Source organism: Lipotes vexillifer, unplaced genomic scaffold (assembly GCF_000442215.2).
Source record: "Lipotes vexillifer unplaced genomic scaffold, Lipotes_vexillifer_v1.1 scaffold387, whole genome shotgun sequence".
Classification (NCBI taxonomy): domain Eukaryota; kingdom Metazoa; phylum Chordata; class Mammalia; order Artiodactyla; family Lipotidae; genus Lipotes; species Lipotes vexillifer.
Window position 1 is genome coordinate 759,569 of NW_006795399.1, and position 18,715 is coordinate 778,283.

Here is an 18,715-nt window from a genome sequence, read left to right on the forward strand (position 1 = left end):
ACAATACTAAGGAAGGTGATGGAATAACGGCTCATATTTTTTGAAAGAAAGGCTTAAACATATTGAAAAGTAAAAGCATTTATTATTCACCAAGTAGGATAATAGTAATAATCACTATATAGCTGACATTTCTTTAGCATAATTTTCAAAATACATCTGACATATCTCAGAGTATAATTAAGCAGTACAGAAATTATTTTAAATGCATAAGACATTTTTTTTGGTGGTGAAAATAATTTGACCGAGGGAAGTTATTTCTTGTGGAAGAAAGTTATTACAATATTTTTCATAGGAAAGGTGGAGATTAACCTCACAAGGAGAAGTAATCCTTAAAGAATGAAACATGGCATCACAAAAGCCTGGAAGTCAGAAGCAGATGTCCTCAGCCTACCACTGCCTCTGTCTGGATGACTTTGGAAAACTCATAAATTTCTTAGTCTGTTTTTTTATCTGTAAAGTAAAGCAGCAGTAGAGTGAAGAAAACCTTCCTTCACTTTGTAAAGGTTTATGAATTCGTGTAATTATGATTCAAAGTGTGAAATGTTTCTTGGAATAATATTAAATTATATGGAGTTGGAAGTGGATTTTAGCTATTTAATATTTAGAGTTTAATGATAAACTATACAATAACGTGACATTAACATAAACTCAACAACAACATTCTGTCTATTTAGTTGTGAATATGATCAAAGAATTATTCCCTGTATCTCTGTGATTAAATATGGATGTGTTCTTGAGAAAAAGCATTTATTCAACAATATTTTTGGAGATATACTATTGTCCTTTGGCCCTGGAACTTCAATAGCTATCATTTTTTAAGCAATTTGTTACATAGTAGGAAGTATACTACACTTTCCATAATTTAATTTACTAGTATTTTCATAAACTAAAAATGTTCTATTATCATCTTTATTTCACAGGTAAAAAACTTATATAGGACTTTCTGTCATTGTTTTACTCAAATGCAGAAACTCCACCTACATCAACTTTAAAGAAATTATCCCTAAAAGGCAAAAAAGACCCTCCACCATCTCTTTAAATGGACTTTTTAATAAAAATATTCTAATGACAATATTAACTGCTTATAATGATCCATATAATTAAATTACAGTCACATTTATGCCTTAAATTCCAACCCCATTTTATTCATTTTTATTTATTTATTTAGTTTTGCAACTCGACAGTCATCTCAGATATAAGCACCCAACTAGTTCCAGCAAGTCTACTATAAATTCTATCATATAAAACACAACATATATTTACCTGGGAAGTAATACATCAGATTAGCAAGTTTCTATTATAATTCTCTTTTAATTGTTTATCATTGTTATAGAAGCCTGAAGACTAACCTCAAGAAAGAATTGAAATGTGGTTTGTAAGCACATTGTCAATATTAATGTTATTATGCTTATTTAATAATAGTATTTTTTTCTTTCCTTATAGATGTATGTGCCTGAAAACTGATATTGAACTATGACAATAAGCTTAGCCTTCAGGGGAGACACCTGATATGTTCTTTGGCTGGTGTGAAAGGGGAAACAGCACCCTGCTTTACCAGGTTAACAGTACTCTTTCTTCCACTGTCACCTAATCCTCAGCGCTAGAATGAGATGGACACAAAAGCTGTATTGAGGATGTAAGAGAAGTTGCTCTGCACTTCCACGGCCTTTCAGGTGTTTCTGCTCTAAAATTTTCTTGGAAGGTGTATACAACCTCTTATGAAGCTGATGAGATACCTATAATATTAAAGTCATATCGATGGATATTCTATGACATAGACATACATTATTTATACATATATTCTTTATCGCCACAATTAAAATTTTCATTGTCAGTTTTTATAACCTGCATGCCTGTTTAGGAATGAAAAAGAAGGATTTGTAAAATATTCACTAACTATAAGCCAGAAATCCCTTTTGATGTACATAAAAAGAAAGGCAATGGACATTTTTAAAAAAGCAACGCAAGCAGGGGAACAACAGTTGAAAACAACTATTATTTTAGAACTTCGTAATAGAAAGTAGTTGAAGGATTTGCAGAATTTATGAGTATCTTCTGCTTACACTATGACCTCATAATAGCACACAAAGCCATATTATGCAATGCCTTGCACTCAAAAATCTCACGTTTCCACATTTTATGTTACAGAAGGAATTAATTTTGAATATGGTCTCTGTTGCCATTATACTAAAATACCGATTCTTTCTAAACATTTCAAATCCTCTCTATCCTCCAGGAAGTCTCACTATTCCCCTTTATACAAACTATTCCTTTGACCATTAAGGCTGCCTTTTATGTTTTTCCTCTGTTCTCACAGCAGTTCATATTTCTGTCTTTAGAAGTATCCCACAGATTTAATAATTTTTACTTCTCTTTTGTCCTAACTGGATGAAACTCCTTGTCAGGGACCATGTCTTTTTCGTTTTGGGACATCAATATATAACATAATTCCTGGCACACAGAAGAGCTCAATACATGTTTATTAAATGAAAGAAAAAAACATGAATGAAGAAATTTGGGTTCCGAGAACGTTAAGTGACCCTGAAAATCACACCATTATTGAGTACCATAGCCAGGAAGAGAACCCAGTTTTTCATGGCTTATTTTATGATTTTTACAATAATTTTGACAGTGATCCATTTGTTCATTCCTTCAAAATATTAAGCACCTACTACGTTCTAGGGCATATCTACCCACTGGGGATATAACAGTGAACAAAAGAGGGAAAATAATCCCTGCTCTCATGAGGATATTCCAGTGGGGGGTGTGTGTGTGTGTGAAAGTTTATCTTTTAAACATGCACTGTCCAACAGGATAGCCATTAGCCAACCGAGGCTTTTTAAATTTAAATTAATTAAAATAAAATACAATAAAAATTCAGTTCCTTTCTCAAACTAACTTCATATCAAGTGTTCAGTAGCCACATGTGGCTAATAGATAACATATATTGGACAATCAGAATTAAAGGACATTTGAATCATCACAGAAACCTTTCTGATAAAAAAAACTAATTGTGACAAGTGCTACAGAGGGGAAAAATAACGCAAGGACAGAGGACAGAACTGTGTGGATGTGATGTTGAAATTTTAGATAGGATAGCTCTAGACGGCCTCTTTGGGAAGGTGAATTTTGAGTAAAGACCTGAAAGAAGTGGAGGCATGGGGGTAGCCATACTATAAATGATATTCATCAGGGGAATGCAATGCCAGGTAAAGGGAAGAAAAGGTACAAATCCCGGAGGTGAAAGCATGTCCCCATGGGGCTGGCATATCTTAGGAACAGCAGGTGGATCAGTGTAGCTGAACAGAGTGAGCAAAAGGGAGAATGATGAGGTCAGGCAAGTAACGAAGGAGAGGTGATATTCAGAGTGAGATGGGAAGCTTTGGAAGCTTAGGGTAGGTCTACAGAGAGGAGGGACAAGATCGGACTTAGGTTCCAACAGAATTTCACTGACAGCTATATTCAGAAACAGGAACACCAAATCATAGGCTACAGTAATAATCTGGACCACAAATAACCATGCCTTGGACCAGGTAATGGCAGCAGAGGCAGGGAGAGGTGATCAAATGTTGGATTTGTTTAGTAGGTAGAACCAAAAGATGGGCTAAGTGGGATTAAGAAAAAAAATAATAGGGCTTCCCTGGTGGCGCAGTGCTTGAGAGACCGCCTGCCGATGCAGGAGACGCGGGTTCGTGCCCCGTTTCGGGAGGATCCCACATGCCGCGGAGCGGCTGGGCCCGTGAGCCATGGCCGCTGAGCCTGCGCGTCCGGAGCCTGTGCTCCGCAAATGTGCTCCACAACAGTGAGAGGCCCGCATAACGCAAGAAAAAAATAAAAATAAAAAAAGAAAAAAAAAATAAACAGAGAAATCAAGGATGGCTCCAATCTTTTTGGCCTCATCAACAGGTTTGGGGAAGAATTTCAGGAGATCAACTTTAGATAGCTTAAGTGAGAATGCCTATGAGGCTTTTGAGTGGAACTGTCGAAGAGATGCTTCATACATAGGTCTAAAGTTCAGGAGAGACTGGGACTGGAGACATAAATTTGGGAGATTTGGGGGGCATCAATTTATAGATAATAGCGCAAGTCATGAGAAAGTGTGAGTCACCTACACATCAAGTACATGTGGAAAAAGAAAAGATATAGGAGCTGACCTTTCCATGTTGAGAGTTTAAGGAAATACATACAAGAAATAAAGACCGAGATGCCATTTGTGGCTAATGGCATCAAAAGATAAAACACAAGTGTGGTCTTTTACAAGTAAAATTAAGAAATTTTAATAAAAGAGAACAATCACTACTATATCAAATGCTGCTGAAAGGTCCAGTATATTGAGGACTGAGAAATGACCGCTAAACTGATACCATGGAAGCCACTATTGATCTCGAAAACAGCAATTTCAGATGAGTGGTGGGGACAAGAATCTGATTAGAATGGGGGCAAAGAGATGGGGAAGAGAGAAACTAGAGATACTAAATCCAGCAACATTTTAAAGAAGTTTTGCTTAAAGAGAAGGAAATAAATAGAGCGTGGTTGACAGAAAATATGGGTCTAGAGAATGTTTTTCATTTGTCTTGTTTCACTTTTTTCCCAAGTTGGAAGATGAAATATCATGTTTATGTGCTATGGGGCTGATCCTCTTGTAAAGACACTACTGTTAATGAAGGCGGAAGAAGAAAGAATTTCATCTGTAGCGATGAACAGGTGAGAGATAAAAGGTGAAGCACATGAGTAAAGGGGTTGGCCTTAGTTGGGATGCAGACAGTACAGGTGAGAAGGTAAAGTATACAGGCTCAGATGTACACAGGTGGGAAAATGTGGTGTAAAGCACGTGACAGTTCTTCTGATTACTTCCACTTTCTGAATGAAGTAAGAATCAAAGTTATCACTTGGGATAAAGAATGAAGGAGGAGGGGGAAGGGATAAATTAGGAGTTTGGGATTAACATATACACATTACAATATATAAAATAGATAACCAACAAGGAGCTGCTGTATAGCACTGGGAACTATACTGAATATTTTGTACTAACCTATAAGGGAAAAGAATCTGAAAAAATAGACATATATGTATGTATAACTGAATCGCTTTGCTGTACACCTGAAACTAACACGACATTGTAAATCAACTATACTTCAATAAAAAGGCTTAAAGGAAAAGAATAAAGGAGGAGATGATAGTGGACTTGAAGAATGAGAAGTCAGTGAGAAATAGTCATCTCATGGAATGGGAGAGAGGCTGGGTTAGAGCAACAGAAAAGAGAGTATGGTTACCAGGCAGCTTAAGGGCCTTCTTGAGAGTACCGATCATCAATTAAGAGACAAGTACATCCTGCAGCATGTTTTTCCTCGGTTACATTGAGCTGTGAAGATGCAGGCACTGAGCAGGTGAAGAGGCAGCTGGTTTCATCAAGGCATGCGGGAAAATGGGTAGGTAGGTAAACAAGTTGAGAATGTATGCAAAGAAGTGATAATCATTGAATCTGCTATTTAGCTAAGTAAGGAGGGTGAAGATGGCATAAGGGGAGCACTGATAAGTGTGGCAGTATCAATACATAGATGGATAGTACCAGTGGGCTGAAGGATTACTAAAGTTGGGGTACTAGAGGAAATGGGCTGAGAGATAGAACCTAGTGTTGGAGAGTAAAATACAAGAAAATTGAGATTATGAAGGGTTTAAAAGTTACTGGTAATGACAAGTTTAAGGATGTGAACATCGGAGTTAGGTTCTCACTGGAGAGGGACTGAATGATGATGACGATTATGATGATGATGATATAACTACTATTTCCAGCACTATCTTTTCTGTTACAACAAAGTGTCCAGGTTGGAATCCATAACGTCCTCCCATTTTGCAGAGAAAGTACTAAAGCTTTGAGGGATAGATAACACGCTTCAGGAGATATTAGAAACAGGACATTCCTAGGCCTATCTGACTTCAAAGTTATACTTTTCTCTCTATGTTTCTTTAATGACATAGGAAGTTCATACTACCATGACTGGTCCTTTTCAATAATAGAAAGATATATTTCTATTGGCATGAGAACTAATTATGCCTTCACAAGTCTGACCATATTCTATTGCAACAAAACATAGGCCAAATTCATGAACATACGTTACAAGAAAAAAAAAGTGATGTAATTAGAAATTTTAGTCAACTATAAATATACAAATAACAATAAAGTAAGAAAATTCCAAACTAGGACAAATCTACTCTCCTTCCAATTTTGTATTCTTTTGACAGTGATGCCATAATGAATTTGATGGAATATATGGCTGATGCATATTACCCCAACCTGGAGAGCAGGAAAGAAAAGGATAAGGTTCTCATATCACTAAAACTGAAAAGTGAACAGAAATATGAGCATGAAAGTCAGAGAGACCAAGGTATGAGTCCCGTTTTCTTGAAAGATTAACATGCTATCTTATTCCCAGTAAATTCACAATTCAACAGCCCCAATATGGGTGAATTGATAAGGAATGTATGTTAAATACCTTTGTTTTCATTTATATCTAGAGCTACCATTCATGTATTTATCTAAAGTTTGATTCTGTTAAAATTTTGGTCTAATTCATTTTTTAATTGGGATCATAAATTCTATTGGCTTATCATTGTCATATTATAAAATTTCCCTTTTTCAGGCTGTCTTGGGCCCTACATTTCCTTCTCTCGCACCGCAATTCCAATATCGTGGAATTTAGTTACAACTATTCACATAACTCATACCCTTCAGGACTTCATATTGTTTTATTATCTCCCTTTTTAGGCTTGGTATTTCCACCCTATAAAGACAAAATCTGATTTGTCTGTCTTGATAGAAGAGGTATTCTCTATTTCAAAAACAAATACAGGCTCACAAATATGTGTTTCTGATCCTTTTAGCTTCTCTGTTTTGAATTTTCTCTGGCCGCATTATGTTACCAAGTATGGTGCTCACTTTGTGTGTCTAGTGTGTTAAAATCTGCAGACAATATGCAGCCATTCACAGCAAAAGATAATGGCACACAACAACTTCTCTGCAACTGGGATGGACTTGGCGCCTCACGCATCCCCCATGTCCCTTGTTGTCTGTTTGTCCCAGACAACAAGGGACAAAGAAAAGTTTGTTCCAGACAACAAGGGACAAAGAAATTGAGAAACTTTAAAATGTTTCTCAATCTCTAGATCCATGTCCACTCTGGAAGATGACAGAAATCTGCAACATTGAGAAAGAACTCTGTTTCAAAAACAGTTTCTTTAGCCCAGGAGTCAGATTAGCAACTGTCTGTTATTTCTGCCACGTGGATTTCACAACTGTCACTTCCACAGCACATACCATTGCATCTTTCCACTAACAGCTTTCCAATAACAGCTTACCACCAATGAGATAAAATCTCAAATACTTTTACCTTACTCTGATTTTTTTTTCCTCCTAATTGATAGGACTAAAATGTTGCTCTAAATGTTTTCGGTCCCTACATGATTCTTCTTCATCAACGTAAGTCATGGGCCTGAACATTGTGTCACCTGGTAGACATCTGGAAAAATTAAAAGAAACGCCAAATCACTAACACACACGTAATGTTTCTCCTTTCATTATCTGGATTTCACTCATGTTCTTATTCACAGATCCTTTTTGCTCATCATCTGAAGAGAACAGATGAATCCAAAGTAGATCAAAGTTCTATTTCTTGGGTTTATTCCTATTCAGCTTTCCGGAAATGCACACTCATTGCTGGGGTGCTGAGAAAATATATAGGTTGCTTCCATTTAGTCCTTCAGATGAATCTTTAATCCAATCACTGAATGCATGGGAGGTGAGGCCAAAGAAGAATGGCATGAATCAAAAACACGCTATGACCATCAAACATTCCTAGGGAGTGCAGAGCACGTCCTAAGGAGAACAGTGTAAGGCTAGAGAGCACTGCTTCCAAAATCTATCAAAGCTCCCACAGAAACTGCCCAAAGCTTTCCACTTAATGCCCCCCTAGTGACTAGAAAGATTCTAAGTGTAATTATTATTACTTTAATAGCTTGAGAAATTTATATTCCTCTAGTAAGAACTTCAGTAAATTTGAGGGTGATAATCAATATGCATCACTGTAATCATAAACATTCATGTAAATCAGCCTTGTGATTGTGCAGGCTTATTGCATTCTTAAAAACAACAGATAAAACAATTATAATAAAAATGTTGGGTAACTCCAAATCTTTTCATACAGCACAAGAAACAGTAACTCTATCACAGAAAGTCTATAGGTACGGTCAATCCTCATTATCATTGGGTTCCACATTTTTGAACCTGTGTACTCACTAAAATGTATTTGTAACCCCCAAATCAATGCTTGCAGTGTTTTCACTGTCATCCACAGAGATGTGCAGACTGGGGACAAACTGGAACCAGCAGCTACACATGTTCCCAGCTGAGGTCAAAGAAGGTGACACTCTGCCATCTTTTTCCAGCTCTCATACTATAAACAAGTGTCTTCCTTTTTAGTGCCACATTTTCCACACTTTTGTACTTTTTATTAGTGATTTTGATGTTTGAAATGGCCTTCAAGCATAGGGCTGAAGTGCTGGCTAGTGTTCTTAAGCACAAGAAGACTGTGATGTGCCTTACAGAGAAAATATATATGTTATATATTTTTCTTTCAGGCATGAGTTATAATGCTGTTTGTCATGAGTTCCATGTTAATGTATCAACGATACATATTAAATAAGGTGTCTTTAAACAGAAACGCACATAAAACAAAGTTATTATGTATTGATCGATTGATAAAACTGTGACCAGTGGCTCGTAGGAACCTAACCCTGTATTTCTCTTAGGAGCGGGAGCTCAGTAATCAATACTTCAGTGTCCATGTCAATTTCATAGAACATAACTAACTAATTGGCATAATGAGAATCAACTGTATCTTAGCACTTTCGGATTATGAATATGTTCTTAAAATAGAACAAAAGCAGGGAGAGTACTCAGAGTTGTGATCTTGGTATCCTAGATGCCCATCTTCTGATCTCTTCTGTCTGTATGGACACAAAATATGTTGCCCAGGATCATTTCAGTGGACTTTTAGGCCATCAACCACACCTCTCTCCATCTTGCCCTCATGTATTAATCACATTCACCTCCTTTGCTACTAGAACTCTCTATAACTCTTCCCCTTTAGGGATTTCATTTATAATATTTCTTCTGCTTTGAATACTTCCCTTCCTTTGATTAGTGCTGTATCCTCACTCTCAAGTTCAGCTCAAGAAACATTTCCTGATCACAGCTTTGAGATCTGTTTCCTTTTTATATAGTTTCATGGCAACTACTATGTTTCTTTACTCATGTGTATCGTAACTGTTATTAGAGAAAGGTGAAAATATCTATTTCATATTCTGTAAGCATATCTGGTGTCTGATGGCTTGGTGTGGCTTTCCAGTGCCAAGCCACTACTTTGCACATGGTAGATGCTCAATGTACATCTGTAAGATAAATGAATGAATGAAATTATATAAGGTTTAGTCCCCAGTTATGACACTGGATTACCTACATATCCCCACCTCTGTGGATCACAAACAAATACTGTGCATAATTGGTATTTCTGCCACATTTGGGGATCTCATCTTAGGGTCAGATCCATGAATCACACATCTGCATATGTAATTCTAGCTGGCTGAGCAAATTCTTGCTCAAGGACAGCCATCTAGATTAATTGTTTAAAAATCTCTCTGGAATAAATCAATTACTCTGCCAAAGTCACTATTTTTGTAAGAAATAAAGAAAAAAGTATTCAAAGGGTATTTCCAATTTTCAAACATAATTTGTCAAACTTAAGTCACTCACAGCACATGAAAATATGAAATTTAATTTTCATAATGTCCTTTTAAAATAGTTAATTGAAAAAAAACTGTTGCATATTCCCAATCCTAATATATATATTGTTTGAGGGGGCAGAGAACGGCTCCTTCTTTTGAAAGAAACATTCATAGAAATAGTTTGCAAATTAACCAATATAGTTCCGGAAAGTATTTCATGCTAGACCTCACTAGGACCTTTCAGAAATTTAACCCACATATATCTATCATAGATCTTTTCTAGTTAGTTAAAGAAGAAAGCATTCAACAAGGACATGAAAAGTAACTCACAGAATATAAGGGAGGATAAAAAAAAAAAAAACAGGCTTGGATGCTGCCATGACAAAATACAATGACTGGGTGGCTTAAACAACAGGAATTTATTTCTCACAGTTCTGGAGACTGGAAGTCCAAAGTCAAGGTACCAGCCAACTTGATTCCTGATGAGAGCTCTCCTCCTGGCTTGCAGACCAATTGCCTTCTTGCTGTGTCCTCAAATGGCCTTTCTTTGGTGTGTGGGCATGGAGAGAAAGAGATCTATCTCTTCCTCTTCTTATAAGGCCACCAATCCTTCTGGAGTAGGACCTTACACTTATGACCTCATTTAACCTTAATTACCTCCTAAAAGCCCTATCTTCAAACAGTGATATTGAGGGTTAGGATTTCAACGATGAATTTGCGGAGAAGACACAATTCAGCACAGCCTGAATCACGCTATAAAATGGATTGCTCCAGAGTAGGCATACCAACTGCTGCCACCAATGACCACAGACCCTACCGCCTATACCACAAATCCCACTGACTCTCAACACTGACACTATTTTTGTGTTGCTTTTGGATCATGGACTATCTGCAACCATCTCATCTGAATGTGTTCTCTGGGGCATCTGTTTCTTCACATCAGTGGTTTCTGAATCAAACCTGGCCTTGCTACACTGGGTTAATGGGTCCTGGGTACTCTAGGTGAAAGGAATTCTATGAAAGTACATTTCTGGCTTTTTACCTGGGGATGCAGGAAATCACGAAGTTGGGAATCCTCTGTTTACAGGAAGGATTTTCAGAGATCTGTGATGGCCCCAAAGAATGATCTATGTCAATTTCACCACCTGAGCGGTAGGAGGCATAGGGGAGATGCCACAGCAAATATGAGTAAAGGCCATAGTATTCTTTTAGAACTGATTATTGACCTATTTATTTCTTGCTTCACCCTCTGTTTCCAAACCTTATCGGCACAGGTTGCTCTAGTCAGATTTACTATCTTGCGTGAACCTAATCTGCAGTTTCATTCTATAACGGTTAATATCAAGATCAACACAGGAACACAGGAACAACTACCACGAATCAAATACTAAAAATTCCTAATCATGGAACTCAGTACTTTCTATACATTATAATCGTTTATTCATGACAACGACCCTGACCAGTGGATACCATATGTACATATACAAACATTTCTTTCGTTTGCAGTTTTACAGATGGGGAAACTGAGGATCCAGGGTCAAATGCATGGCCCAAACAACAAAGTGGCCAAGTCCACATTTCATATCTGTTATCTTGGAGCTCATTATTTTAATGGCAATGTTCTTCTGCCTCTCTGTTCTGCTATTAAGCCATTAATAAACCCTCCGGAGATCCCAGGACTTTACAGATCGAAGCTCCACTCAAGGGGCCAACTCTTGTCAGGTACAGTTGAGCCCTATGGTTTGGCTACTAAATATTATATTTCATTAGACAATCTGGTATAGGCATTTTGACATATACCTAGATAGCCACTTAGCTATAGAGAAATTATCTAATTGTAAATTTACTCATGAGTGATTAGTAAAAGCAACACGTGATTTTATTCTTGGGAAATCATATATTACTCTTTTTTTTTTTTTTTTTTTTTTTTTCTCTCACTGTTGCGGCCTCTCCCGTTGCGGAGCACAGGCTCCGGACGCGCGGGCTCAGCGGCCATGGCTCACGGGCCCAGCCGCTCTGCAGCACGTGGGATTTTCCCAGACCGGGGCACAAACCCGTGTCCCCTGCATCGGCAGGTGGACTCTCAACCACTGCGCCACCAGAGAAGCCCTATTACTCTATTTTAAAAGGGTAGTGAGCAGTTATTGTTTTGTCTCTTCAAAAGCCTTCCTTCCTCTGGGAAGAGTGTCATCCTTCCTTTAGGGAACTGCTCCTTTCCTACATCAAATACAGAGTTCCACTCAGCCTGCCAATGTTAGCTCCTCATTCATCCACTGCCTCCAGGGGCAGATGAAAGGAGGCCAGACCCTAGCAGTCTTCCCTAGAATTTGTCTAAGTATAATTTAGGGAAGAGAGGCAATCTCTCTCATGTCAAATTTGAGACTGAAATACGAGATGGAGAAGCCAGTAATCATCTTGCTTGTGTCAGGGGGAGGATACCGAAGCAAACAGACAAGCCTACCCCACCAGAAGCAGCAGAGGGGAGAGAACAATGTGATGGACAGATGGAAATCATCTGTGCTAGTTGACCTGGAAGACTCTGGTATCCAAGTCCCTCCTCTGACCTACTATTCAGGAATGTTTTCTCTTTAGACCTTAGGGGGTTTGAATAAGGGTTCTGTCATTTGCAACCAAAACACATCTGCATAAAATATGTAATGATAAAATAGTGTATTTTAGAGAAATTTTAAGCCAAAAATCAGGAAAGATATTCTTATTCTTGCCAGGCCATAAATTAGTAAGTAGGTTCTTTTTGTAAGTCCGTAAGTAAAATGTTCACTGTCTAAAACACACATATCAAAAGGGATTTCAGTAAAGTTTCTTAAATTTTCTCTGTTGAAAATAACCTTTAGTAATAATCCAATAGTATGTGGATTGGATTAGCAGCCTTTTGTAGCGAAAGTATTTCCTTGAATAGTCTCAAAGGCCTAAGCATACTTGGGATCTGCCCTTGATTCCTGCCTCCTCCATCCCTGCCTTGAGAGGGACAAAGAAAGTTCCATGGGCATTATTTGATCCCTATTTCTGTGCCTTGAAGTGCCTGCCTCTCACTTGTATTCCCATGAAAAATGGCAATGGGATTTCCACTTACGACTCCTTTTTCATTTGAGATACTGAAGGCTTCCTCTTCTCTAAGAGAGATCTGAAAAAGTAGCACATGTACAAACCTTCTCATGACATAATATAAGCTCAATGACTAAGGACATCCCGTAGTCTGTTCTAGTCCTTACTTAAAATTTACATAATTTATACTGTGGTTACACAACAATCTAAGCCTTCATGTTTGTACTGATCAGTGTAATCTAGGTTTTATTCCACATAACAAAACTGCAGAAGCTTAATAAAAAGTTCTTTCTTACTCATTCAAAGTAGAAAGTGGACCAAGGATCTTCCCCTTGTAGCCACATCGTATGAAATAAGGCTGTGGGGAAAAAGGAAACGGAAGATCCACGCCAGCTGGAACTGCCTTGTCCAGGTGTCCAGGGATGACAAACATCCTTCCACCCACATTTCATTGGTCAGAACTAGTCACCTGGGGACTTTGCTGGTGGTCCAGTGGTAAGGAATCCACTTTCCAGCACAGGGGATGCGGGTTCTATCCCTGGTCAGGGAACTAAGATCCTACCTGCCACGGGGCAACTAAGCCCACATGCCTCAACTAGACAGCCCGCGTGCCACAAATTACAGAGCCCATGTGCTCTGGACACTGCGCACCACAACTACAGAGCCCACGCTCCAGAACTAGAGAGAAGCCTGTGTGCCATAATGAAGAGCCCTACCGCCACAACGAAAGATCCCGCATGCCACAGTGAAGATCCTGCATGCCGCAACTAAGACCCAATGCAGCCAAAAATTAAATAAATAAATAAATAAATAAATAAAAGGGAAGCTGGGAAATATTCAAGAGCACATGGAAATTTGGTGAGTGAAATGGTTTCTGCCACACTGGACCATATTTCCTAGGAAAACCTTAGCAATATCTACATTCGTGGATGAAAAAATAACCCACCATGGTGCAGGTATAAGAAGAACACAGCCTGCTTGCACAGGGCTGTCCAAGTGTACCTGGTACTTTGGGTACTCTGGGTTTTGTAAAGCTAAGCTGAAAGTCCTAGGTATCTTAATTGCAAGGTTAGAATGAACTTCTTTTCTATCTTAATTGCTGCTAAGATACAGCACTATATGACTTATTTTCATAGTCTCCTTCATTCTGCAAACATATTTAGAGCACAGAGCAAATAAAAGGTGAGCTTATTTAGACTTTAAAAAGAATAGAAAAATACACATTATATACTATGGCCACCAACCTCCTATGCCTAAAACCTTTTGCTTGTTGGCCTCCAGTCAAATAAGCTCAGTGGTCTGATGCTTGGTCCCTTGGGTATAGTAATCCATCATAAAACCATCACCCTTCCTTTAGCACAATTGGCAGTTACTGCTCACATAAAACCGAAGAGTAAGTTGCCATGGAGATAAAGCCAACTCTCCACTTTAGAATGGCTGATTCTTCCAAGTCATAACAGATATTACCAGAAAAAAAACATGAGGTACTCACAGAGACTGACAGCACCAAATCTGTGTTCTGTCATTGAGTAGCTAACCATGTTCACATTATCTTTTGATATAGTAACAAAGACACACATTGCACTCAAAGATAATCCAACATAATCACTGTTTACAAAATAAATCCTTATCTGTCTAAACAATGTGGAAACTTTAAATCGTAATATGTTTTCTACCTCTAATTAGTGCTTTATTAATGGGGTGACCACTCTTCCTTCACCTATGTGCTGAAAGTCGTTAGAGCTCTAGGAGACCATACGGATGGCCAGATGGGGTACTGTAATTTAATGCCATTATGCTAAGGATGAAGTAAAGGGTAAACATAATTTGCATTCTTTTCCATCCTTCCTGCATGCCTTTTATTAGTTTCATTTTTAATTCAGACATAAGAAGGGAAGATAATACCTTGCTACCAAGGCCCAAATGCCAACTAATTATTACAAGAGACTCCGGCCCTGACATCACAGGCCAAGCCTCTGAACATACTCCGTCTTACCCAGTGACCCCACCATGGTGATTAATAGGTTGAGTGCTAAGCCCTAATGAGTGTCAGATCTTAGATGTTCTCTAGGCTAATGTAATTAGCACTATGTTGAACACAATATTTCAGTTACTTGGTAGAAAGACTCATTATACTTCATAGTAAATTATGTGCCTTTTTGCTTTACATCTTTGAATTTATTTCATAATCATCAGCCTAAAAGGCCTCTATAAGTAGAGATTTTTCAAATATTAGAGAAAAATTTAAATACAATATTTTTAAATCAAATATTGATTTGCTCTTACAACAGCTCAGAGATACTTGTTGAAATGTAAGTTTCTGGACTCTACCAACAGAAATTCGGATAAAAAAGGGTTTGGGATAAGACCCAGAACTATGCATTTTTAATAACAGACCGATGATTCAGAAGCAGAAAAGCTGTGGACCATACTTGGAAAAGCACTGCCACTTTAGTAACAGGACCAAGGTCTGTGTCTTAGATTAATTGAACCTATCAGACTTTTTGTTTTAAATAGTTACTATGTTTCTGAAAAATATTATCTGCACCCACATAAGGGGAATTGATTTCATAATGAGATTACAGTTTTAAATGTACCAATATTTCTTGTTAGAAAAATTAAAAACTAATTATCAAGGTAAGACATGGATGTTATTTCCAACAAACCATGTAAGTGTATGAGTTCTCCATGCAACAGTGGACATGGCAGGTAGTAACAGTTCTATCCAGCAGGCAATGGACCTGGAATTACTTTTCTACTTTTTTTTTTTTTTTTTCCGGTACGTAGGCCTCTCACTGTTGTGGCCCCTCCCGTTGCGGAGCACAGGCTCCGGACGCGCAGGCTCAGCGGCCATGGCTCACGGGCCCAGCCGCTCCGCGGCATGTGGGACCTTTCCAGACCGGGCCAGGAACCCGTGCCCCTGCAACGGCAGGCGGACTCTCAACCACTGCGCCACCAGGGAAGCCCTACTTTTCTACTTTTAAGGGAAAGACCAAAGGGTAGCTGAATTTCTGATGACTTTTCTCCATAGCAGAGATGATGAACAAAATGTCTCAGGTCTAATGAGTAAGGACTCTAAGCACTTTTTCCAACTACTTACTCAGAACTCACCTAGATATTATCATCGTCAATCACTACATACTAAGTATTGTCATGTGTCTAGCATTGCTTTCTTAAAACAACTAGATACAAAATCCCCGTGGATCTTTAATTTACACCTATTTTATTCATCTATTACCCTAAACATTTTAAGGCAGTTTTTTCTAAATTGCTATTTTACCAAACTAAAGTTTTCTTGATGAACTTCAAAAGACTTCTCTTTTGTGTTTTTTTTTTTAACATTTATATTGTATGTATTAAAAATGGGAAAATCAGAGCACAAATAAAATAAAAACAGTTATTTAATGATAAATATATATTTACTTACTTATAATTTGGCATTGAGATTTATTGGTTTGAGAAAAGTAATTACGTTGTTCTTCATTCTAAGCCTCCTTTTAGAACCAGCCTGGGAGTGGAAGAATGTCGTATGACCAGCGTATAGTATCTACTGTTTCTACAGTCATCAGAGATAACACAGGTACAACCTTTAAAGCAACTGTCTAGTGGAGAATCTCAGAAAGTGTTTTAAAAGCAAAGGTTTTCACTGACATATCCAAATAGCACTTTAAAGTTACCTTTTGGTACTGGAACAGAAATGCATCAATTTAACCTAACCAAAAAGGTAATGGAGACATATAGTGGATTAATGTAAAATCACTGACATACAGAAAGTAGAAAATACCCACTAACACACACACACACACACACACACACACACACACACACACACACACGCAGGATTATTTGGGGATCCAATTTTTACCTTGGTAGTACAATAAAAAGATAATACCCTAAAGAATAATTATTATGTCACTAAACAAATGACCTTGGTGGGGCAGTACCTAAATCAGGTTTGTGGAAGGCCTTGCACAGACCTGGCCCTGCCACTTACTTTATGGAGGTAAGAGAAAGGCAAAAGAGCAGAGTGATTACATGTGTGGGGTCTCAATTTCTATCTGCCACTAATGAGCTGCTTGACCTGGGAAAAGTACTTTATCTTTCTATCTCCTTGGCTATATAATGGGAAGAAGTAATTCTTATTTCACAGAATGTTAAAAGAATCAGGTCATATGACACACAGCAAGCATTTAGAGAGGCCTTAACTGAAAGTAAATATGAACATGTGTTGGATATTATTCCTAACGGTATATCCCCATCACTATGAACCATATTATCCTCACCTGTAAAGTAAGACATTGAAAGATGATTTGTATAATTTCTTTAAGTGCTTATATTCTGAGTGTATATCTGTATCTTAAAGTCAGATATCCAGCTGAAAATGAAAACCCTAAAAATCTAAAATGAAAACCCTAAAATCTAAATATTTTAAGTAATGACTAAAAGAAATCTGTAGACGGTCTTGTCTGCTGTTAGGATTGATTTCAAGCAGATAGGTGACATAGCAATGAACTAATAATTCCAATAATTTTCCAATAATTTTTAACAGAAGTAATATGGTACTTATTTATTCATTATTCCTTATGAATCATACCCTCATTTGAACATGGAATGTAACAAGATAATCGTCAGGCAACCATTTAAATTTAAAAATGTCATATTTAGTAAGTACTACAGAGATAAGGAATTATTTTATTCACACGAACTTGAATGGATCCAGAATGTACATGATAACACTCTATTTTGCAACTTAAAGTGAATTACTTTCTAGGCTTATAGATTGTCAGCAACTTGAGTTTCATTCAGAAAAAAACAACTGTAGCAATATTAGGAAATGATACTACCATTATAGTATAGACTCTATTCCAAATTAAATGGAAAGGTACCACCCTTGAAAATTCCATAATTTAGTAAATCTTAGTTTGTGCAAAGACATCCTCATTCAAATAAATACTCTAGTAAGACTCAGAATAAAGTGAATAGTTTAAGATGCTGAATTACTAAAATCACTAAAACTTCAGTCCTAATTATACTTCTGGTTGGTTTTAAGTGAGGATAATATGAAAACAGGGCTTTAATGTACCAAGGCACTACATGTAAAATACTGTGGCATGGAGCAATTGCTTTCTTAAACCAGAATTGTATTTAATCCAAAGAACCTTACCTCCTGCGTACATAACAGCTAGCATAGTGGATGATATCCATGCTATTTCACTGTAGGTAGTGTTGAATATTAGCTGAATTTCTTTGAAGAAAACTGTGACAGCTTTGGGAAATGCATATGAAAATCCAATGGAGATAAAAGCTGCTCCAACCACTACCCAGCCCCATCCTCCATCAGGAGGTGGATGCAGCGGTGGGGAGCCTGCTGGGGGTGGCATTTCCACTCCTCTGTTTGGAATTCAAGTAACCTGCATTAAAAAAATGAAATAACAGTTTAAGCCATATTTCCATTTTCATAAATCACTCTTGGTAGTTATCAAAATAATATTATTATAATATTTTTATTCTATTAATTACAACTATGTAATTTTTTCATAAATATTTTTTAATACTCTGGTACTCAGAAAGTTATCAGAAAATTAACCAAAAAATTGGAGTGAGGTATGTAACTTTGTCATGGGTTAAAAATTGCAAGCATTTTGTTTGTGGAAACAACAATTACTCAAGGAAAAGTTAAGAATTCAGATTATACTAAAGTACCAACCAAAAAACAAAAGCTATCTCAGTCTGATTTCTAAGATAAATGAAGCTGTCATCACTTAGAATAATTTCTTAATCCAAAACATTTAAGATTTTCTATACAAAGGTTAAAAGGACCTTACATTACATCTGATGAATTTCACAGAATTAAATAGTAAGCATATTTTAG

The 18,715-nt window shown here is 37.3% G+C and overlaps 1 protein-coding gene across 1 annotated transcript in view; it reads right to left on the bottom strand.

Moving 5' to 3' along the window:
• The window catches only part of SLC16A7 (solute carrier family 16 member 7), a 167,039-nt gene that overhangs the window by 43,845 nt on the left and 104,479 nt on the right, over positions 1–18,715 (bottom strand). Inside the window, exon 3 of the mRNA XM_007467622.1 lies at positions 18,008–18,254. Coding sequence (XP_007467684.1) covers positions 18,008–18,224 — 217 coding nt within the window. The 5' untranslated portion in view covers positions 18,225–18,254. The remainder of the gene's footprint in view (positions 1–18,007; positions 18,255–18,715) is intronic.